At 50.1% G+C, this 24090-nt stretch overlaps 1 protein-coding gene across 1 annotated transcript; it reads left to right on the plus strand.

Annotated features, from left to right (window-relative positions):
- The first annotated feature begins 4130 nt into the window (after nt 1-4130).
- Nucleotides 4131-16286, plus strand: KRT82 (keratin 82). The gene is made up of 9 exons (XM_019960023.2): nt 4131-4535; nt 6180-6388; nt 8956-9016; nt 9584-9679; nt 10055-10219; nt 12731-12856; nt 14628-14848; nt 15058-15089; nt 16057-16286. Exons 1-9 carry the CDS (start codon nt 4131-4133, stop codon nt 16284-16286), a joined length of 1545 nt encoding a protein of 514 aa, XP_019815582.2.
- The last annotated feature ends 7804 nt before the right edge of the window (nt 16287-24090 follow it).

Below are 24090 nucleotides of genomic sequence, written 5' to 3' on the forward strand. Positions count from 1 at the left end.
TCACCGAGCTCTCTAGGTCTTGACTGAGTCTGTGTCCTATCCCATACTCAGAGGACGACCTCGGAAATGGAGTTCTCTGGGAGCAGGTTCTATCCACCTGCAGGGCTTACTCCAGGGCAGAATGAGAATCCCCTCCCCCGGACATCCTGCAACCTCCACCCACCTCTGCCTCTTGCCATTTCCCAGAGTCTCTCATTATACCCCTTACCTCCCCAAGCCCCAGTCTTCCCTCGCCAACGCTCCAGGACCCGAGCCAAGACAATGCAAAAGGTGCCAGTGTGAAGTGTCACAGTTAGACTAAGAAATGCCAAGCACAAGAATGTTTGAGTTCAGTCTCCTAATCCAGAGGTGAGGAAGCCAAGAAACAGAGAGGACAGAATGCATATTAACAGTAGATCCCTGAGTCCTAACCCAGGCTCCTCCCCACCAGAGCAGTAGAGTGCAGTGACATCAGAAATGCTGGGACTGGATCCCCGCCCATCCCAGCCTGTCTGTGTGTCTTGGGAGTTTTACTCCACCACTCTGCTCCTCACTTTCCTTGTCCATAAAATAGAAACTATATCATGGTTATCATAAGAATTCAATGGGATAATGGACGTAGAGCTCAGTTTGGTTCCAACACATAGTAGGCACCCAGTAAATGTTACTATTATTGTTGTTGACTTGATTTTAACCTAGAAAAAGGTCACAGTGTGGAAGGGAAAGACAAGGTGGCTACAGTGGCTTCACTGATGGGACTGATGGAAAGAAGGCATTTCAGGCATCAGCAAAGAGCTGTGTCCTAGGTGCTGGGGAGAAAGCCTGTAACCTGCTTCCACCTGAACAATTCCTGAGGGCAACGACCCTTCCCAGAAATGTCCTCAGGTCAGAGCATCCATCCTTGGGAGGCTCAGGATGGGGAGGGCAGAGACAGGGAAAGGATCCCTGACCTAATGACTGACATCAGTACATACTTGGGGGGCCTGTTGGGGGACGGAGGGAACAAAACATGCCCACCTAACTGAGAAGGTATCTTGAAGCCAAAAAAACAAGGCAAGCAGCTCCACATCATCAATGGATCAGTTTATTACAGGGTAACTTACTCACACGGTAAGATCTGGCCGACAACAATTCGGAAGCTTTCACAACTGCACTCTACACCACCAAGTGGCCACAGGGATAATGTTAGATTTAACTTGGGGTTCAGGGGTAGGTGCTTGAAACAGGACATGCAATACTAAGGTTTATGAATGGGTAACTAGTCTTGTGGGCCCCAGAATATTTCAGGGAAGGTTGTCATCACTGCTTGAGGATCAACAGAGCATAGGGCCACCTGGCCTTAATGATTATTAAGCAATATCTATTAACTACAAAGCCCCTGATGGCAAAGAGTGATTTACCACATAGTACTGTCCTAGGTCAGGTCAGGGAAAGGACAGGAGGAACTGTAAGCGTCGAGATGCTGTCAGTTATGCTAACAGCCATCTGGGGCTCAAAGAGTCTTAGGGAGGCCATTCCTCTCCCCTCCTCAAGCACAAGGCACCCCCTCTTGAGTCCCCTGAAGCCTCCTTTGGAGTAACCAGGCCCCTGGAGACAAGAGTCTGTGTCTGGAGCCTTCTATCTCAGGAGCCCTAGATGGATGAGGGGTGGGTAGCTGATTCAGAGTCAGGACCCTACCCGGCCTGAGAAGGCCAGGGCCCAGCCTGCTTAGGGAGGCTTCTCTCATGCCCAAAGCCTCCCTCCCTCTTCTAGGGAGCTTCTAGGACCACTTGGGAGCCCATGGGGGTACTTGGGTCTGAAGCATCTGCAGAAAAACATGGAAACCACTTTGGGGAAATAGAGGATCCTCAAGTACATCTAATTTGGCCTCTAATCCCAGAGCAGTGAAAGTGAAAGTGGCTCAGTCATGTCCGACTCTTTGTGACCCAGGCCAGAATACTGAAGTGGGTAGCCTTTCCCTTCTTCAGGGGATCTTCCCAACCCAGGGACTGAACCCAGGTCTCCCACATTGAAGGCAGCTGAGCCACCAGGGAAGCCCAAGAATACTGGAGTGGGTAGCCTATCCCTTCTCCTGCAGATTTTCCCGACCCAGGAATCAAATTGAAGTCTCCTGCGTTGCAGGCAGATTCTTTACCAACTGAGCTATCAGGAAAGCCCATCCCAGAGCTGCTGCTGCTGCTGCTAAGTCACTTCAGTCGTGTCCCACTCTGTGCGACCCCATAGACAGCAGCCCACCAGGCTCCCCTGTCCCTGGGATTCTCCAGGCAAGAACACTGGAGTGGGTGCCATTTCCTTCTCCAATGCATAAAAGTGAAAAGTGAAAGTGAAGTTGCTCAGTCATGTCTGACTCTTCGAAACCCCATGGACTGCGGCCCACCAGGATCCTCTGTCCATGGGATTTTCCAGGCAAGAGTACTGGAGTGGGACGCCATTGCCTTCTCCGCATCCCAGAGCAGCCAGGTAGATAATTCATACCCTTTGCCCCACCCCGACAAAAGGGCCTAAAGTCCCAACTCTAACTTTCCTTGAGGCCAAGCAACTGAATAAACCAACATATAGGGCTGGCCAAAAAGTTCCTTTGGTTTTTAAGTAAAAATATTAATAAAGAACACATTTTCTGTTTTCACCAAGAACTTTACTGAACAGCATATTCACCGTTTTGTTCCATTACCTTCTCCAATTTTTCAGGCAACATCATAATTCCATCTTCCCAAAATTTTTTATCTTTTTAAGCAAAGAACTGTTCCAGATGTCTTTTTCATTCTTCCAGGGAATTGACATTTTTTTCCATTAAGAGAATTCTGTAAAGATTGACGTAAATGGAAATCTGAAGGTGTAATGGCTGGTGAATGCAACAGGTGAATCAGAACTTCCTGTCCAAGCTGTAACAGTCTTTGCCTGGTCATCAAGAAACCTACGGTCTTGCACTACCCTGATGAAAGATTTTGTGTTTTCTCTGGACTGACCCTGGACGCTCTTCACTGAGTGCTGCCTTCAGCTGGTCTAACTGGGAGCAGTATGTGTCGGAATTAATTATTTGGTTTTCCAGAGGGAGCTCATAACAGAGGACTCCTGTCCAATCCCACCATATATACATCATTATCTCCTTTGATGAAGACTAGCCTTCGGCGTGGTTGGTGGTGGTTCGTTTCTCTTGGCCCACGATCTCTTCCATTTTACATTACCGTGCAGTGTCCACTTTTCATCACCCATCACAATTTTCTTTAAAAAGGAACATTTTCATTACATTTCAGTAGAGAATCACATGCAGAAATATGGTCAAAAAGGTTTTTTCACGTAACTTATACGGAACCCAAACATCAAAGCAACAAACATAACCAAGCCAGTACAAATGGTTTTCAACACTTGATCTGTTATTTTGAGTATGTGAACTATCTCCTGCATGATGTAATGTTGATTTTTCTCAATTAATGTCTCAATTTGATCACTATCAACTTCAACTGGTCTACCTGGCCATGGAGCACCATTCAGTGAGAAGTCTCCAGAACGAAACTTCACAAACCACTTTTGACCACTTTTGACATGTTCAGTCAGTCACAGCCCCTTCTCCATAAACTACACAAGTCTTTTCGTGCATTTCAGTTGCGAATTTACCTTTCTTGAAATAATAAAGGGTAATTTGCCGAAAATGCTGCTTTTTCCTTCCATCTTCAATATTAAAACAGCTACACAAAAATTCACTGGTTTTGGTAAGTTTTTTTTAACGCATGCTGATATGACAGCTGTCACAATACAATTGAACAAAATGGTTTCAAATGAAGTTAAAGACAACTAAGTGCTACCAGAGCCATCTTATAGAAAAAAACCAAGCAAACTTTTTAGCCGACCCAACATCTGTCTGGTTGGCCCCTTTCATCACCAAGGAAGAGGACAAGTAGGATTTTTATGGGTCCAACCTGCATGGACAATTGGCTCCTACCCTTTGCTCTCTGCTACCCTAATTATCCACCTCGGTGCTTAGCAGCTGCCAATATGCCAAGCTCATAAACCTGATTTCATGGTGATTTGGGGTTCGGCCCAGCTCGGCCCTCCATCCTTGACCAGATAAAAGGGTGGAGGCTGAGCTCACCTGATAACTCTCACCTCTGTCCTCCCGCCAGGGCGCAGTCTCTCTGCCTCTCACACCCACCATGTCGTGCCGCTCCTTCCAGCAGGGCTTCAGATGTGGCGGCCAGAGCTTCAGCTCCTGCTCAGCTGTCCTCCCCCGGGTGGTCACTCACTATGCAGTGAGCCAGGGGCCATGCCGGACTGGGGGCAGTGGGAGCTTCCGTGCCCTGGGCTGCCTCGGCTCCCGGAGCCTGTGCAACGTGGGCTTCGGGCGGCCCCGGGTAGCCTCCAGGTGTGGCCTGCCTGGCTTTGGGTATCGAGCAGGCACCACTTGCGGGTCTTCAGCCTGCATCGCCCCTGTAACCATCAATGAGAGCCTGCTGGTCCCACTCGAGCTGGAGGTCGATCCGACTGTCCAGAGGGTGAAGAGGGACGAGAAGGAGCAGATCAAGTGCCTCAATAACCGCTTTGCATCCTTCATCAACAAGGTAGGACGTGGGTGCCGGGGTGCAGGGCCATGGGAGACAGACAGCACTTTGTGGCTGTCCCAGGAGCCACAACCTGGGGCTGCTGGTGTGGCTGCTCCATGACCCCTAGTCGCTGGAAGCCGGTTAGATCAGGCTCAGCAGTGGACATTTCTGCTTGTCTGTCTTTTTTTATAATACGTTATCTTTCTCTCTGGGTATTATCTGATAAACTCACCAAGAGGGCCTGAGGTCAGACTATAAGAGGAACTCCCAAAGCCATGATAGATACTGAACGGGGCAATCAGAGGCAGAGACCTGCCCTTTCTGATGAGGCTTTAATGAAAGATCTTCCTTCCAATGACATGAACTGGGGTGAGACCCTTGGCACTGTGACCCTGGAATTTGCCATCAACTTAGGTCTGTGATGAAGAGAAGGTGGAGCAGTCAGAGCTAGGGACACAAAGTGGCCATGACCAAGTCTCACATCTTTCAACCCCCAAGTCATGGCTCTGAAAGCCTTGAGAGAAGGGTGATGTGCTGCCTTTGGAAGACGCTGAACTGGCCTGTCACCTCGGCTGCTTCTGGGCCTGTCCCTATATTCCAGGGAAGCTCTTGGGATCAGGATACACACCGAGGACTAAGCTGGTGTTCCTGGTGATCCCAAGTTTAGGTCAGAGTCCTGGGCTGGCAGTCATGAGACCTGGACCCTGACTCCCAGCCCCAGGAAAGCGGGCAGAGATGGAGGGAGAATTAAAGAAGGTAATACTCACAAAAGTGCTCCCAAAAGGAACTTGTTTTAGTAAATGGAAAATGTTAAACTTACAGTTTTATTTTGAAAGCTCATTAAGCACTGCTTGTAAACTCATTCCAACACTGTGAGCCCTGATCGTCAGCTGCATCACATCTCCATCTGGGAGGCTGGGGGCCTTCTGCTGAGCAAGCCTTTGACCAGGAGGAAGATGATGTGACTTCCTCTATCGTTTTCTTGAGAGACAGTGCACCAGGTGCAAAATCCCAGGGTGAGGACTGGAGACAGTGTATGCCGGCCAGTGACTAGCTTAGCTGGGTGACCACAGCCAACTCACTCAGTGTCTCTTAACCTCCATCTCCAAGCCACGGAAATGAAGGGTAGGCCAGGAGCTCTCCGCATTACTGTGGCAGGGACATGGTTTGGACTTGGCCATGTAGGATGCAGATGGGGCAGAGTAGCAATGAGTGCCAGGACCGAATTTTGAGCTTTATTCCCTGAGCACCCCTGGGCTGTAATTAAAGAAACCCCAATTTCCAGTAGCCTCATCAGCTTCCATTAGCATGAAGATGTACAAAGCTCTCCCTATGCAATCCTAAGTATGAGTTTGAGGCAGCAAAACAAGCTTGAGGTGCTGAGTGGCTTGGCCCAGGTTACCAGGCTGGTGGCAGGCAGGCAGGGCTGGAAGGAGGAAACACCCCAGGCCTCTTGGGGCAGCCCTGTTTCCACTACAACACAACCCCTGGTGGAAGCTGGGGGTCCCCTAAGCCGCCCCAGGCAGGAGAGACAGAGACACAGCAGCAATGTGATGGAGGTCGGAGCACAGACAGATTCCACTGCCTGCACCAGCACTTACTCTCGCAAGCTGTGGTCCCCAGGGTCCCTGCCGCCCCATGATATCCTATTCTTGGCTGCAGGTCCGGTTCCTGGAACAGAAAAACAAGCTTCTGGAGACCAAGTGGAACTTCATGCAGCAGCAGAAGTGCTGCTCGAGCAACATTGAGCCCATTTTCGAGGGCTACATCTCCACCCTTCGGAGGCAGCTGGACTTCTTGACCGGGGACCGAGACCGGCTGGAGTCAGAGTTCCACTGCCTCCATGACACACTGGAGGGCTACAAGAAAAAGTGAGTCTGCCCCACTGCTACCCAGCCGGGCACCTGAGGCAAGTGACATAAACAATCTGGGCACTGGGTTTCCCCATCTATAAAATGGGAAGTTGAAAATGTAGACCTTTCGGGGGGGGGGTCCCACAGTCACGTGGGATAATGTAGGCAGAGCATCCTTACTACCCATTAGGCACATCGTACAAGCTCTGAGATTTTAGATGTGTATTAATCCCCCTTCCCACCACGCTCGACTTCTCTTCATGTAAAACAAGTTTTCTCCTGCTGTTCCCAGTGCTCCAGGGCTCTGCCCTCATACCTGTTGTGCGTCATCGTCCATAAGTCCCTTGACAGATCTTGAACACTTCTTAGCCTCCAAACAGATTCCCAAGCCCTCCTTCCTCCCAGCTTGGACTCCTGCTGTTCCTTCTTCCTGATAAGTCCCACCTCGGCATTTCTTTGTAACATCCGGGCTAATATATTCTACCCCGCATCTTCCTGGTCCAACTCGAAATCATCATCTGCAAGAATTCACAGATTCAGTGATTCTTTCAAGAAGCTGAGGCCCAGATAAACTGCCTCGTGGTCCTGGGTGAGCCTCTCATGTTGGTGGGAGAGGGCCGAGAGAAACACGTCTCCAAGGACAGTGTGAATACACTAAGAACGAGGGTTCATTAGAGTGGAGCCATGTTGGGGACACACGCTGCAGGTGTCACGCATGTGTCTAGTCCAAGTCAGATGCTGTGCTGGGCAGTTTGGGTTTGATAAAGTTGGGAAAATCTGGCTCTTTCCCTCTAGATGTCCTGGTAGAGTCAGCAAGATACCCCGGTATGCACACCAACAGCTACAGCATGGTACAAGGCAGGAGGGAAGAGGAAGCCCAAGAGAGTGAGAGAGCAGAAGCAGCCCAGGAAGGCTTCCCAGGGGAGGTGTCAGTTTGCTCAAGGCCTTGAAGGATTTGTTTCATTCCAGTTGCTTCTTCTAAAAGAGAAGTTCAGAGTTAGACCACAGAAAAGGAGATGAGACAGAAGCAGGTGACAAGGAAGGACCAGAGTGTGCAAGTGAGAGGGGACGACTCAAGCGGACTGGTAGGGGAGATGTGGCAAGGTTGTGGGCGTGGCGAGATCAGCCCTTTCAGCAGGAGCGATGCCTTTCTTCATGGATACAAGGTGATCAGGAGACATATTTCGCAGCTCAAGATTAGGACTTTGAATTTTAAAAGTGGGGTTGTTGGAGAAGGATGAGGCCAAGTGGTATTTTAACACCAATAGCAAGCACACCGTACCCTGTTCCAGGTACTGACCTGGTGTCCTGCAGACATTAACTTGTGTGATGTTTGTAATTGTGAGACAGGACCAGTGATATTCTCATTCTACAGATGATGAAACTGAGGCCAAGAAAGGCCAAGCCACCCACCCAAAGTCACATGACAAGTGCAGGAGAGTGGGATTGAAACCCAGGCAGCAGGCTCAGCATCCAGCGCCTGTGCAGCGGCTGAGTTCTGCAGGAAAACGGAAGCTCGGGCGTCAGGAAGCACAGAGAAGCTTTTAATGGATTGAAGTCATTCATCAAACTGAGTCATTCTGGCCAGACTAAACACTTGACCCTGATTCCGTTGCCTTGGGGTGCAGTGAGTGGGCGAAGAGCTCCCTGGAGCCTAGAGGAAATAGGCCGCTCTCTCTGAGGACCTGGTAAAGTGGGTAATTGCTACCTCTGCAAGTGAGCTGCAGGTAGAGGCCAGGCTCAGCGCTCTCCTGGCGAGGAGGGGCACGGGTCAGCTGGGCTTGCAGTGACCGCAGCCAACTCTCAGAACAACTCAGAAAAGACAGTTGTGGGACTTCCCTGGTGGCCCAGTGGCTAGGACGCCATGCTCCCAGTGCAGGGGACCTGGGTTCAATCCCTGGTCGGGAAACTAGATTCCGCATGCTGCGACTGAAAGATACCACATGCTGCCACTGAGACCTGGCGCAGCCAAATAAATAAACAGATATTTTTTCAAAAAGAAAAGACAGGTGTGCCAGCAACAGGCAGCCAACTCTTCACCATTTTCCCAGAGGAAATGACTAGATGAAGTAAGCTTCCTCAGCAGCAAGATAGAATAAAGGTAGCTTTAAGAAGGACTTCCCAGGGACTTCCCTGGTGATCCAGTGGCTAAGACTCCATGTCCCAATGCAGGGGGCTTGGGTTCGACTCCTGGTCAGGGAACTAAATCCCCATATGATGTAACTAAGGACCCACATTTCGCAATTAAGACCCAGCACAGCCAGTAAATAATTTTTTTAATTAAAAAAAAAAGAAGGTCTTCCCAGAGAATGATTCATTACAGGAAAAGGCTACCAGGCATTGGAGTGGAACATAAACTTACAAAGTGGCTAATAAGAGGCTATGATAAAAAAAAAAAAAAAAAAATCTGTGTTGAGTGGCTGAAGGGGCCAGAGGTGACCAGAGACAGGGCCAGACCTGGTGCCTCCATAGGGCATTCAATCTGTGACTTGTCCCCAGAGGCTCCTACTCTCAGACCCCATGCCCACACCCTTCCAAATCTCACCAGCGTGACTAAAACATTTTCCCCCTGCCCCTTCCACCAGATATGAAGAGGAGCTCTCCCTGCGACCCACTGCTGAGAATGAGTTTGTTGCCTTGAAGAAGGTGAGGGAGGGTGGCCCATAGAGGGAGAAGGCGCTCTGAGCTGGCCTAGTGGGCCTGGGGACACTCAACCCCTGGACCCGGCCTGCAGCCAGCCCACCTTGCTGACCCCGATACCAGCCCCACTGACCCCAAGGGAGAGAAAGGCCCAGCCTCCTGCTCCAGAAGGGCAGTGACTGAGCCTCCACTGCCCAACTCGTGTTAAGTGTTGTATTTACATCTGTCCAAGAAGCTGGAGATGTGGCAAATGCCAAATCAAAAGACAAAAGCTCTGACTCAAATCCCCAGAGATAAAAACCATCCTGACAACCCCTCACATAGACAGCTATGTGTTCTGTTGCCCAGGGTCCATAGCAGCTCTGAGGAATGGACTCCCATCTCCTTTAATCCCATTCCCTTCAGATCCTTCCCCAGTGGGATGCCAGGCCCAGGCATGAGGTCCTTGGCTTTGTCACCCCCTTCACTTCCACATGGGTCCCACACCTGTCACCTGCTACCAGCTTGCCTGGGAGGTGGCCCAGCTAGCAGAGGGGTGGCCCCAGGTTATGACTGTCACTTTCCTGGCTGCAGGATGTGGACACAGCCTTCCTGATAAATTCTGACCTGGAGATCAATGTGGAAGCTCTGATCCACGAGATCAACTTCCTGAAAACCCTGTATACCGAGGTACCTGCAGCCATGCTGCCCAGAGGTGGTTGGCCAGGGGCCAGTTCTGGAGGGATGGTGGGCAGGGAAAGCTCCTGCCCTGTGGGTACTTTTGTGGCTTAAAAGTGGGCAAGTGAAGAAGTCATTGTGGAACAGCTGGGTGTCAGGCAGAGAGACTCCCAGAAGTCAGAGGGCCCACACCTTGGCTCTTGTGCAACTTGGTCTCAGTGCAACTGGAGGGTGGGGGCTGGAGGAGGTCGGTGACTGAAGGCTGGGACGGCCAGGCAAATCTGCCATAGGAATGTCAGGGCTGGGTCTCCTCATTTCTTCCCCTCTCCCTCACCAACTTTATCCTCAAAGAGCTCACCCATTCTCACCCGGGGCCCCCACCCCCAGGAGACGAACCTGCTCCAGTCTCAGATCTCGGACACCTCAGTCACTGTGAAGATGGACAATAGCCGGGAGCTGGACACCGATGGCATCATTGCCCAGATCAAGGCCCAGTATGACGAAATTGCCAGCCGCAGCAAAGCCGAAGCAGAGGCCTGGTACCAGAGCCGGGTGAGTCTTGGGCAGGGCCTGGGAGACCCCAGAACCACTCTCCTCCAGGAATCAGGAGAGAAAATGTACGCCATGCCACTCCAGCCTCTGTTGTTTTGACCAAGCCTCAGGACAGGTCCCCATGAGTGTGGGAGAGACCCCGCAGACAGCCCAGACCTGTTCATCAGAGCTCCCCAGCTTTATACACTCATAGACTCACAGGAAGTGCTTCCCTAAGTAGCATTGAAGGAATACTAATTGGCAGTGATGGCAAATTGGCTCAGAGTTTCCGGGTGTGGGAGGAGGTAATGGCATGGAATGGTTACTAATGGTGGAGCAGAAACTGTGATTAAGGTGGCCCCAGACTCAGGTAATTAGGGTCTTGCTGGGAGGGCAGTTGTCCCCCAAGGGCAATCTGACTTAACAGATACTATCATCTCAGTCTCACCTACCCCATCTATGAAAGGTACCATTCATTCATTCACTCACTCACTTATTCATTCATTTATTGCACATTCATCATGTGCCAAGCAGCATTCTGGATGCTTGAGATCCAACAGGAATCAGAACAATAATAGCTGCCTCTATGTCACTTTCATTTTCCAGAGGCAGGGGCAGGACAGCCAAACAGGACATACAAGTACAGCGGATGTACAGTAGATGGACACGTGCTATGGAAAAAAATAAATTAGGGTGAAGCACAGGGAGTGTGGCGGGAATTCGGTTTTTAAATGGTTGGCCAGGGAAGGAGGGCCTTACTGGGTTGTATGGAACCATGAGGATACTAAGAGTCAGACCATCCCCATCCTCAAAGAAGTCACAGTCCGTGGGAGAGAGAGAGGTATAAACAGCCAGAAGGATACGAGGTGGCATGACGTGGCCACCAAAGTCGAGCCATAGGCCCGGGGTACAGCATGATGATGCGGAAGTGACAGATTGTGTCTGGAAAGACAGGAGCACTGGCATTTGATCTGATCTTGGAAGCCAAGTATGGTTTCCATAAGCAGAGCATGGTAAGGGTGTCTGGCTGAGAGCCAGCAGGAGCAGTCCAAGAAGCATGAAGGGGAGGTGTCCCCAGTGTGAAGCACCATGAAGGATATGGGGCTGGAGACACAGCTAGATCACAGCAATCGGCAGAGCTTCCCTGAAGGCTCTAGACATTTTTCTGAAGGCCATGGATACCAATTTTCAGGAAGTGTCCCAAGAAATGTTCTGTCCTTTTTCTGCAGATCCATGATGATCAAGGTATCAAACCCTAACCTGGGGTCAGCTCCCTGTAAGTCAGTCTGTGGCCCATCCATGGCCAGGTCTCATTCCGGCGAGCTCCTCCTCTGATTGCTCTCCTGGGCCACCCATCAGGCCTTAAGGAAAACAATCTTAATTACCCATCCTTCTAAGTTAGAACCAGAACGATAATTCTATTATTTATCAATTGTACTTGGCTGTGAAGATCCGAAATTTTAAGTAATAATGGTTAAAACAAATTTTATTTTTTATTTTTTTCTCAAATAACTTGAAGTACAGAAATACACTGCCTAGACGACCCCAAGTTACCATCAGAAACACAGGCTCCTTCGAGCTTGCTATTCTGCCATTCTGTTAAGAACCTTAATCCTCGTGGTACCCTCATGCCCTAAGATGGCTGCAATACCACCAGTCTCCCATGTCCACTCCAAGCAGAAGGAAGAGAGGGCAAAAGGAACATGCCAGGTGAATCATCCCTGACTTGAAACAGCTTTCCTAGAAGCCCTACCCTGCAAGAGTCTACACCTCACTGTAGAGAAAGCTGAGAAACATTCTTTTATCTGGGGTTCTGTCTGAGGAAAAGAAGTATGGATAGTGATTAGGCAACTACCAGTTTATTTCACAATAACCAAAGAGAGTGACTTATGCTTATCTTGTTTTGCATAGAAAATGCATTATATGCAGAAAACATACAGTTGGCTCATTTTTATATGCAGAAAACATATAGTTGGCTAATTTTTAAAAATCTATTGATGTCATCTATAATTCACTATTAAGAAATTAGATTTTATGTGCAGAGGTTTAAAAAAAAGTGTTAAACCGAGATAGTAACATTGAATTTTGTTTTCAATTGTTTTGAGGGAGAACATGCAAATCTACCCTGAGTGGGCAGATGTTCTGCGTTCTCAGTTCTTGGTCTGTTAGGTACCCCAGCGTGAGGGCAGAAATCCCCTCCAAGTTCCAGAGCACAGACGGAGCAAAAGGGAGGGAAATTCCAGGGCATAGAGAAAAGGATGAGACACAGAACCCATGAAAAAGAGGAAGGGAGCTTGGAGCTTAGGGGAGAATTTGATAAGCTTGAAGGTTCGGGGCTGGGAGGTGAAAAGGGAATGAGAAGCAGCCCAGAAAAGGACCAGAAGTGGAAAAGGGCTGGGGAAGCATAACAAGTATAAGAATCCAGAGTACCCAGTGCAGGAGGTCAGGAGAGCAGAGCCTGGGGACAGTGGGAATGAGGGCTGAGAGGCACCACGGTGTGGGTGCCCAGGTTCTGACCTCCCTGTCTGGCAGTATGAGGAGCTTCAGCTGACGGCCGGGAATCACTGTGACAACCTCCGCGACCGCAAGAATGAGATCCTGGAAATAAACAAGTTGATCCAGCGGCTGCAGCAAGACATTGAGAATGTCAAAGCCCAGGTGAGCCCATCACAGGCTGACCCACCATCTGGTCCTGGTTGTACAGGGCAGGCTCATCCTCCCTGGGGGACCTGAGGGGGAGGGAGTAAACTTGCACTGTTTCCCACAAGAGGGAGCGAGCCCTTTGTTCAGAAAAGCTGATCCACAGCAGGATAAGCAGGGTCAGGCAATAGTGAGGCCCCCAACAGAGACCAGGCAGCCTATATTCATCAAGATGAAATAGCAAGAATACTTCACGAGATGGGGGTATAGAAAAGATGTCCTCCACACCCCCTTCCAACCAAAGACTCTAATTCTATGATCCTGAAATTCAAGGTGACGCTGTAGAGTCCATAAAATCAGACCCACCCTTTCCTCCTGGGCTAGTGAAGACAAGGCAGATGCTTAAAATGTATTAACCACAAAGTAATTGCTTGGCATAAGAGGAAACTCTCAGATCTCCTTGAAGTGTCACAGACAGGAGCACTGGCCTCCATCCCCTGGGGGAACCAGACGTCACAATTCTAGGCTGAAACCCACAGCAGACATGAACCTGGCACATAACCATGACTGTAGGAAGAACTCATTCTTCCTTCTGTGTCCCTCCTTCATTCTCACACAGTCACACTCACAACACTTCTGACACCAGATAGTGGGGAAGAGTGTTTCCACACCAACCAGCTCTGCAACACCAGCTGGGTGTTCCACAATTGAACTCACTTCTGACACTACCTACCTGGAGATAGCATCAGACCCCATAGGTTAGGGGCTGCCCCCCAAGTCCCACAAGACTGCCCCCAGTTCAGATGCCAATCACACGTCCAGGCTGTGCTCCTGACCAGGTGGTTGTACATTGGAGGGCTCCATGACCATCCTCCTTGGATTCAATTAATTTGCTGGCGTGGCTCACAAAACTCAGGAAAATAGTTTACTTTTTTGGTTTATTATGGGCTTCCCAGTTGGCACAGTAGTAAAGAATCCATCTGCCAAGGCAGGAGATGCAGGAGATGTGGGTTCAATCCCTGAGTCTTGAAGATACCTTGAAGGAGGAAACGGCAACCCACTCCAGTATTCTTGCCTAGAAAATCCCCATGGATAGAGAAGCCTGGAAGGATACAGTCCATGGGGTCACAAAGAGTCAGATATGACTGAGCACCCATGCACACACTGGTTTATTATAAAAGAATATGATAAGAAATATAAATGAATACCCAGGTGGAAGGGATGCATAAAGTAAAGTGTGTGGGACGGGCACGAAGCTCTCATGCCCACTCCAGGTATGCCATTCTCCCCGTACCTCCACGTGTTCAACAACCTGAAGGCTCTCTGAAGCCTCTACTATTGAGATTTTATGGAGGCTTCCTCACATCGGCATCATCATTTATCACCTCCATTCCCAGCTGCTCTCCCCTCTTAGGAGAATGGTGGGGTGGGCTGAAAATTCCCAGCTTCTAATCAAGGCTTAGTTTTTCTGGTGACCAGCCCCCACCCAGGAGCCCACCTAGAATCACCTTATTTAAACGAAAGACATTGTCAATACTCAGGAAATTCTAAGGGGTTTTGGGACTCTGTATCAGACACAGGGTCAAAGACCAAAGGTTAGGACAAAGGATGCTCTGGTGTGCTCATCACTTAAACTACAAGGTTTGGAGGAGTTCTGTGCCAGGAACTGGGGGAAGAGACCAATATATGTTATTTTCAATTATCCCACAATGACCATGCTCTCTGTTCTTCTGAAAATCAGCCCAGGGTCCTGGGGCCCCTGTAATACTTTTCTGTGCTTCTCCCCCAGCGCTGCAAGCTGGAGGCTGCAGTGACCCAGGCTGAGCAGCAGGGCGAGGCAGCCCTCAATGATGCCAAGTGCAAGCTGGCGGGGCTGGAGGAGGCCCTGCAGAAGGCCAAGCAGGACATGGCCTGCCTGCTCAAGGAGTACCAGGAGGTGATGAACTCCAAGCTGGGCCTGGACATCGAGATCGCCACCTACAGGCGCCTGCTGGAGGGCGAGGAGCAGAGGTGGGTCAGGGATGTCTGTTCTCCTGCCCTCTGATTGCTGCTACAGCCACTGCCCACCTCTCAGCCCATCCACAGGAAATCTGAGACAGCATGCAGTCTGCAGCCCCTCCTCACTGGCAGGTCCATGGTGCGGGCAGGGGCAGGGGGTGCTGTGTTCTTCTCGTTCTCTGATGCAGGTCTCTTGTGTCTCCTTTCCCTCTCACCTCCAGGCTATGTGAAGGTGTTGGACCCGTGAATATCTGTGAGTACTGAGGACTCTGCAGGGGCTCTGGGATCTTGGGAACGGATCCACCCAAACATAGACCACACTGCCCCTGCCCAAACCTTAGCCTGCCTCCCTCACCCTAAAGGAAAGAGCTCCTGGTGGATGGAGAGTTTCTCCCTCAGGGCTGCCCAGGTCTATGGGAGTCAGAAGCAGGAGCATACACCCAGCGTGGTCTGCCAGGCACCATCTCGACAAGAGGATGTTTTCCTGGAGAAACAAGACTTGAAGCAGACAAATAGGGAGCTTCCCAGGTGGTGATAGGGATAAAGAACCCGCCTGCCAGGTCAGGAGACGCCTGAGACAGAGTTTTGATCCCTGGGTGAGGAAGATCCCCTCGGGGAGGGCATGGCAACCTACTCCAGTATTCTTGCCTGGAGAATTCCACGGGCAGAGGAGCCTGGTGGGCTACAGTCCACCAGGGCACAAAGAGTCAGACACGACTGAAGCAACTTAGCACGCATGCACACATGCGGACAAATAGAAAGAGAGGGTAAAGCAGAAGACAGGGCTCTGGGGCAAGAAGAAGGACACGCGGGGACTGCTACGCATTTCATGTGACTGGAATGGGAGACTTGGGCCTCCCCGGTGGCTCAGTGCTAAAGTATCTGCCTGCCAATGCAGGAGACACAAGTGACTCCTCACACAAGGCTCGACCACTGGGTCAGGAAGATCCCCTGGAGAAGGAAATGGCAACCCACTCCAGTACTCTTGCCTGGAAAACCCCATGGACAGGGGAGCCTAGCAGGCTATAGTCAAGGGGTTACAGAAGAGTTGGACACGACTGAGCAACTAAACAACAATAGGAGACTTGGAAGTTGGTAACTGGGATGGGGGTGTCCTTAGACATGATGACAGCAGGTGCGGGGCCAGTGAGGGTGCGGGGCCAGTGGGGGCACAGGGCTTGGCCTGGCAGGGCCCTCAACATCCCTTCCTGTCCCCACAGCTGTGAGCAGCTCCAAAGGTGCCATCCTCTACGAGCCATGTGTGGTCAGCACACCTGTGTACTGTCCAGGGAGCACCAGTGTCCTCAAGAGCAGTGGGGGCTGCGGCATTGTGGGCACTAGTGAAATCTACATCCCCTGTGAGCCCCAGGGGCTCCTCGTCTGTGGGAGCAGGCGGAGCTCCGGTGTGAAGCTAGGGGCTGGGGGCAGCGCCTCCTGCCACAAGTGTTAGTATAGCCCCAGAGGCTAGTAGCCCAGGGGACAGGGCACAAGCTCCAGGCTGGGATGTTGTCCCCCACAACCAGAGTTCAAGACAAAGCTGTTCCATGATCCCACCTTTCTCTACTGATCGAAGATTCCCCTTGGGGTTTCACTGGGAGCTGCCCCTCAGGTATCTTCAAGAGTCTCTTTTCACTTAGCTGCGTGCAGACCCTGAGCGAGGCCCTCGGGTGAGGGTAAGGTACAAAGGAAGAAAACACACCTCCCGTCTCCCTGGACTGCTGACAGTCAGGCTCTAGTGTGACCAGGAAAATGGCAATGGCCCCCTAACACTTCTCTCCCCCAGGAGGTCAAAGGGGCACATCACAGTTCTGCTTTGTGGATCACCCCATGGAACTGGCCGCATGAGAAAAGTTAACTCCTTCTAGCTCCCACCTAATACATGCATTATTGCAAATACCAAAAGGAGACACCCCAAAATCCCATCCCAAATTCCCAAGCCAAATGCCAGGATTTCAGAATCACTGGGAATATGTCAATGCTGCTCTCAGCACACAGAATCAGGAGATGGTCTTTGGGCAATAGATTTACCAGCTCAGCTGTGTTGAACTGGCACTATAAAAATACATCTCTTTCCTGAGCTGATATTGGCAGCTGATGGCAAAGAAATGCCTAAAACAAAGGGACAATCAAGAGTTGACATTATTCGTTCCAGGGAATCAGTCATGCCCGCACCTCTTGTACATAGCCACCCCCTGCCAGCTCCCTCTCCCTTGAGTTCCTCTTGCTTTGGGTCTGATGTGAGCATGTTTTCCTGGCTACAGTGCTAAGGCGCTGCCTCAGCAGGTTTGGAGGCTCTGCCTCAGGGGCTGTGAGGGAGGAGAAGGTGCTGACTGGCCTCACCTCCCCAGAGCACACCCCCTCCCAGTAGTGCTGCCTCCTGCCCACCCAGGGATCCACGTTTCTTCCATGAGCCTCTGGGCTTGTCTATTCCCAATAAACTGTTCCCAGGCTACAGGAATCAGGACTGTTCACCCTGCTCTGAGGACAATGAGGTTGAAGTGAAACCGATGAACAGCTTTGGGGGCCTGGGGGCCAGTTGGGAGCATTGGGAGTGGAAACAGAGGTTATTATACAAATGGGAAAACTACATGTGAATGATTGGCAAGTGGCCTGTGGAGTAAGTGTGGAGCCATACAAATTACACTTAAAGCCTGCACATCATACCACAAGAGTTTAGAAGTCACTTGCCATGTTAAAAACCATGGTCTGATTCCCCACAGGCCTCCTCACCACATGGTCCCCTGCATACGTCCTAGAGAAAGCCCATGGGGCCCTTATATCATGTCTGTACTCAGCAGCCTCCAGGGCTGGACTCTGCCTCCACAACCTGGACTACGTGTACCACATCCACCTTCGATGCAGAACAGAGTCAGGCCTGGGGCTGACAGGGAAGCTGGGTAGCAGCCTGGCCAGGGAGGGGCATCCTCGAGGAGCCTCTCCCTCTCCACAGCCCCAAGGCCTGGAGCTGAGACTTGGTGGCAGCAGTTCCTCCCTCAGAGGGGCTCTGATACCCTCCATGTTGCTTCACGGACCCCTGTAACAATCCCCCCACCATAGATGCCCCCCTGTGCTCCCGTGTCCTGAGCACTCCCTTACCGCACAGCCCTGCCTCACAGGGCAGCTCTTCTGCGCCAAGCCCTGCATTAGGAGCTGGTGAAAGAGAGGTGACTATACACCCTCGGAACCCTGGAGGGACTCGGCCTCAGAGAGGAGTCATAAGTAGTGACAGCCAGAGAGGACAGAAGTGACAAGAAAAAGCAACTGATGATTATGCTGGGCAGGGGTGTCAGAGAGAGGTTCACAGAGAAGACTGCAAGGACAGGGTTTGAAGAGACAAGGGTTACTGATTTATGGGCATCTTATTCCAAAGGACCCATCCACTCAGTTTTCATTCACTCAATGTATTTATCAAGCACCTGCTGTGGGTCAGGCCACCCAGCAACTGGTGTCATAGTGGTGAACCAGGCAGCCCCATTAGGGACAGAAGATGTGGCACCTACCTGTAGGGGCAGAAGACATGGTACCTAGAGCCCACAGTAGGGACTGTAAACTATGGAAAACAGTCTGGCGATTCCTCAAAATGTTAAACGTTAGAGTAACCACGTGACCCAGCAATTCCACGCCTAGGTAGATACCCAAGAGAAATGAAAGCACATACAGGACAGATGTATGGACACTAAGGGAGGAGAGGGGAGGCAGGACGGACTGGGACACCGGGACTGACATCACACGCTACTGATATCATGTATAAAACGGATAACTAAGGAGAACCTGCTGTATACAAGGAACTCCAGTCAGTGCTCTGTGGTCACCTAAATGAGAACAAAATTTTAAAAAGAGGAGATATATGTACACATTAGCTGATTTCTTTGTTGTACAGTAGAAACTAACACGACACTGCAAAGCAACTATACGCCAATAAAAATTTAAAAACAAAAAAAAACATGTCCACATAAAAACTCATCCATGAATGTTCCACAGCAGCCCTATTCACAATCCCCAAGAGGTGAAACAACCTGAATGCCCAGCAATGGACTAATGGGTGATCAAAATTTGATCTATCCATACAATGGAATATTATTTGGCCATAAAAAGGAGTGAAGTACTAATGTGTGCTACAACGTGGATGAACCTCGGAAACATAAGGTAGATAAAGAAATCAGACACAGAAACCAGATAGTCTGATTCCGTTCATACGAAATTCCAGATTAGGAAAACCTATAGAGACAGAAGGCAGATTAGTGGTTGCCTAGGCCTGGAGGAAGGAGAGGATGGGGTAAGGGTGATGAAAATATTCTAAAGGTTTCTTTGGAGGTGATGAAAATATTCTAAAATGGACTATAGTGTTGGTTGCACTTATCTGGGAATATACTAAAACCACTGACGTGTACATTTTAAATGAGTGAATTATATGATCCATGAATTATATCTTTAAAAAACTGTCTTTCAAAAATGGGGCCCTGGCTCCAATCCAGGCCTCTGGGACTTACAGCCTACCTGAGGATACAGACTTAGACATGAAATTATAGATGTCAGGCTTGTTGTGAAAGAGGACAGAACTGAGGCTCCCACCCTAGTCACAGGCCTCGGGTAGGTCGCATGAGGAGGGGCAGCTAAGCTGGACCCCAAAAGCCAGCAAGACTGAGAGGAGGCAAGGAAGCCCGTGGCGGCAGGGTCGGGGGGTGAGGTTCAAGGCTGAGGGATCAGCAACCCTGAGTCAGGGCACACGCAGAGTCAGACAGGCGAGAGCCGGGGACTTCAGGGACGCACATCCACACCCAGGGAAAGAGAAGATGGGACAACAAGGGCCTTACGGCTTCCATTCCCACTTGAAGCCCTGCCACCCTGGACCTGCCCTAGAGCCAGTAAGCTGCTTGCTGATTAAAAACCCAAAGCTCTGAAAACTACAGAGACAATCCAGCCTGGAGTCAGCAAAAACAGAGATGACAACAGGCCACCTCTGTCCCGAAGATGACTATCCAGGGCCCAGGAAACACCCCAGTGGGGTAAAGGAGAAAGGAAGATCCCTCCACCTTCACAGAGAGGTGGGCTCCGGCCCGGTGACCATCCCTGCGGGAATTCCCATCCCAGGGTGGCCCTGTCCTGGATGTAAGCTAGAGGCGCCAGCATGCCCCTTCAGAGCATCCCCCAGGACAGCCCCCTCAGCGCTGCGCAGTTGCGCCCTCACTCTCCTCTTCTCCCCAGAAAGGAGGTGACGCCAGGCAGGCGGGATGAAAGTGCCTCCTGCTGGTGCTCCAGAATTTCATTCCATCAGCTGGGCAAACACCTCCCGAGCTTCTCCCAGGACCTGCCCTGCGCCAGGTGCAGGGATACAGGGAGGATTAGGCCCCCGCCCTACCCCCCGGAGGAAGGGAGAGATGTCTGCTGAAGCCAGAGCCTCCCTGCATTCCACTCCGTCTCCGGAGTTCAAATCGCAGCCCTTCCCAGAGCACCCCCGCAAGGACAGGTGGCGAACAGCCCAAAGAGGCCTGGGTGGAGGTTCTGGAATGAGGTTCCTTGTTTTTGTTTCTGTCTCCCCAGAATGTCTCCCATTTTCTTGTTCCTCTTACCCGCGGGAGACCCTTCCTTGCCCCACTGCCCTCTCCCTCAGTTGTGCTCTGCCCCACACTCTGGGTCCCCTGGGACCCCTTCCTCATCCTGGTCCCATCAGGGGTTCCAGGGAGACTCACTACTGCCACTCTCCTCCTGGAGCTTGAATTGGGGGAAATGGCCACAGAAATGGAGCTGTAAGTGGAGGAGGGGACCTAGGATCACTGTGTCTGGTAGAAGGAAGAGGGTTGCACCCAGCTGGCTGGCATCCCCACACCTAGCTCGATGCCAGGCTCACATCAGCACCCAGTGAAGGGTTTTTGATGTGAACTGACTTGCATGCCTATGAAGAGCATCATTTCGCCCTGAAACTGTGTGGGCAAGTGAGGAATTTGGGCTAAACCTGAAAAAAAGAGAAAAGCCATGCTGCTTGAAAGGGTGGGGATGGGCTCAAGTAAGAGGGGTGCTTTGTCTCTCCTGAGAGGTGTTTAGATTCTATCTCAGCATCATTAACCTGACAGGACAGAGGGCTAGAGGGCCTCGGCTCCTTCCCATCACCCCCTCCTTCTTCAGGGAGATTCCTGAGTCTCCCTTCCCACTGGGGCAGGTCTCAGCATGAACACATCCCAGTGAGTGCCTCTCTCCAGTGCAGACTTGTCCCCAGGCAGAATGGAAACACTCTGAAGGAGGCGGTGGCTTTAGAAAGTCGTCTCATCCTCTGGGATTTCCCTGTCACCCTCCTCCCCACCCACAGGCATGCACACACACACAGAGCAGCCAAGGTTCCCAGGCTCTGCCCAGCCAACCAGCATGGCCCCCTCCCTCATCAGCAGTTCCCCCTCCTCCCAGGGCAATTAGCATCAAGATGAGCCAGCAATCTATCTACACTAGCTCAGCCAGCAGATCTCAGGATTACATCCAGACCAACTCTCAACAGGAAGAAGAAACTGTCAGAGCAGCAAAAGCCCCAGCCCAGAGTTTCCAGGGCTACTCCTCCCCTCTCCCCACCTGCTACCCTTTAAAAATGGCTGAGGACTGTATTTTGCATCGTCTGGTGAAATAATACCTCAGAACTATAAACTGCTAATGGTGACAGCTCATCTCACAACAGGGGTCATGCATGACTGGTCTCAATTACCCCCATCCCGCCCCAGCTGTTAGGGTTGAAGGAAGCTGAGACACGGGTCAGCCCCAGTAATGACTGGTGGGGTAATGATGCCATAACCACTGGAGCAGGAATGAGGTGGGGTTCTGGACCACACCAGGAATGACAGCTTACAGGTGAAGGGAGGCAAAAAAGGGGGAAAGAGGCAGAGATGAAAAGAAGGGGATGAAGAGAGGAGAGAAATGGATAACCACACGAGGCTCCACACAACGTACACCCCGCCCAAACATTTCCACATGTGTCCTTCACATACTATGCAGTAGGTATAATTCCATGTTACAGATGAGGAAACTGAGGCTAGAGAGGTTAGAAAATTTCCCCAGGTCATTTATGTACCAAGGAGGGCGAGTGTTTGCACAGTGATAATAAAATTTTACCCCCTGTCCTGTCTCCCTTTTCCTCCTGCTTTTAATCTTTCCAGTGTCTCCATTCATTCAGCAAAAACACACATCCTGCCTACCACCTGCCTCCACTCTCCTAAGGAGGGATGAAGAGGAGAAACACACACACACACACACACACACACACACACACGGGTGCCTGCCTCCTGGAGCTTACATTACAGCCTGGGATGATGATGTTAAACAGCAAATCCATGCAGGCAAGGACCTCAGATGGTGAGAACTCCTAAGGAGAGGAGGAAGCAGGGAGAGGAGATGGAGAGTACGTGGAGGAGGGGAATTTAAAGAGAAGGGACCTATGAGCAAAGACCTGGAAGAGTTGAGGGACCCAGCCATGCGGCCATTTGAGGAAAAAAGATTTCCCAGCACAAATGAAAAACAGTAAATGCGAAAAGTGTCTGAGCAGGAGCTTTCCTACCTGTCTGATGGACATACAGGCAGACAGAGTGGCTGGAGCAGAGTGAGCAAAGGACAGACAGACGGAAGGGAGGTCAATGAAAGAGGAGGGCAGACTATGTAGAGTCCTGTATGGCATTTACTCTGGATGTTTGAACTTAGAAATGGCATGATCGGACATGTTTTGTTTCTAAAGGACCACTCTGAACATGGTATTAAGGAAAGACAGAGGGGGCAGAGGAGGAAGCAGGATGACTGGCTGGAAGGATACTTCAATAGACCCTGTGAGGAGTGGTGAACTTGGACCAATACGGGAGCAATGGTGTGGTGAGCAGCAGTAAGGCTCCAGGTATATTTTGAAGGTAGGACTTGTCAATGGGCTGAATGTGGGATATGGAAAAAGTGGATGAACAAAGGATGGCCCCCAAGTTTTTTGCCTGAGCCAGTACAGAGATAGCAAGCCTGGCAAGTAGAATGAATTTCACAGGAACAAGCAATCGGGAGAACAGTTTTGGACAGATTAAATTTGAGATACATAGTTGATAACCAAATAGAGATGTTGATCCAAATACGTGCATGGGGGCACAGAAGGGACATTCAAAGGGATGTTCAGGATAGAGATACACCTTGGCAGCCATCAGCAGACAGATAGTATTTAAAGTCATGAGGCTGTATGATGTCACATAGGGGACAAGTGTAAAGACATGAACAGGTACAAGAGCTGAGCCCAAGGATGCTGTGATGTGTGCAGATCAGGGATATGAGGCTAAACTGGTCAAGAAAAATGAAAAGAAGCAGTCAATAATATGTAAAGAAAATCAAGAGAATGGGTGTCTGGAAACCAAAAAAGGAAATTATTTCAAGGAAAAGAGAATGATCAACTATGTCAAATTCTGCTAAATTAAATAATAGCCGAGAATGGACCACTGAATTTAGCAACATGGAGGTTGCTGGCTATCTTCACAAGAACTACTGTGTTATTATTATTTTCTACTTCTCCCTTTGAGACATGCACCTGATACCTGGATCTATGGAGTACAGTGGTAATCTAGAAACAGACGGAAACATCTTCAACTTGATAAAAAATTTATATATGCAGAAAACCTACAACTAACATTGTACTTAACTGTGAGAAACTTGAAGCTTTTCCACCAAAAATCAGGAATAAGGCAAAGATGCCCTCTCTCACCACTGCTTTTCAACATCATACTGGGTATCCTAGCTAATACAGTAAGACAAGAAAAAGAAATAAAAGGTATAGAGACCAGAAGGAAGGAAATAGTGAAGACCTGAGATGGATGACTCTAGTCAAAAGCTCATATTCCCTTCCAAAGTATGGATAGAATCCTGAGTAAGCATCCAAGCAAGCACAAGTTCCCTCAGACCCAGACAAGCAGGACAAATCATGCCACTTTCTAGAACAGAAAAGGTCAACATTTGTCTCTCCATCTATAATGCAAGGAATCCACATAGGTACTACTACAGATATCCCTAATGTGTATTTTAGGGGTTCAAAATCATGTGGTTAACTTTCCACACAGATACATGGCCAAATCATCGGCATGTTTTGGCCTCAAATTATGTCACAAAACTATTGGTTGGTGGAAGTCTTCAAGATAATCTCCCCACACCAGCAGGAATACAGAAACCATCTTTTTTATCTCTATACCTCCGCACCAAGCACATTACCTGAGATAGAGTATTTGGTAATTGCTGAATGAATGAATGAATGTCCTTTGAGA

The sequence above is a fragment of the Bos indicus genome, chromosome 5 (genome assembly GCF_029378745.1).
Source record: "Bos indicus isolate NIAB-ARS_2022 breed Sahiwal x Tharparkar chromosome 5, NIAB-ARS_B.indTharparkar_mat_pri_1.0, whole genome shotgun sequence".
Taxonomy (NCBI): Eukaryota; Metazoa; Chordata; class Mammalia; order Artiodactyla; family Bovidae; genus Bos; species Bos indicus.

What these genes read in the sequence shown, in the direction of transcription:
- KRT82 (XM_019960023.2), top strand. Translation starts at nt 4,131, where the DNA reads ATGTCGTGCCGCTCCTTCCAGCAGGGCTTCAGATGTGGCGGCCAGAGC. An exon ending in CTGGAGGGCTACAAGAAAAA is followed by an intron (nt 6,389 to 8,955) that starts GTGAGTCTGCCC and finishes CCCTTCCACCAG; the next exon opens with ATATGAAGAGGAGCTCTCCC. An exon ending in AGTTTGTTGCCTTGAAGAAG is followed by an intron (nt 9,017 to 9,583) that starts GTGAGGGAGGGT and finishes TCCTGGCTGCAG; the next exon opens with GATGTGGACACAGCCTTCCT.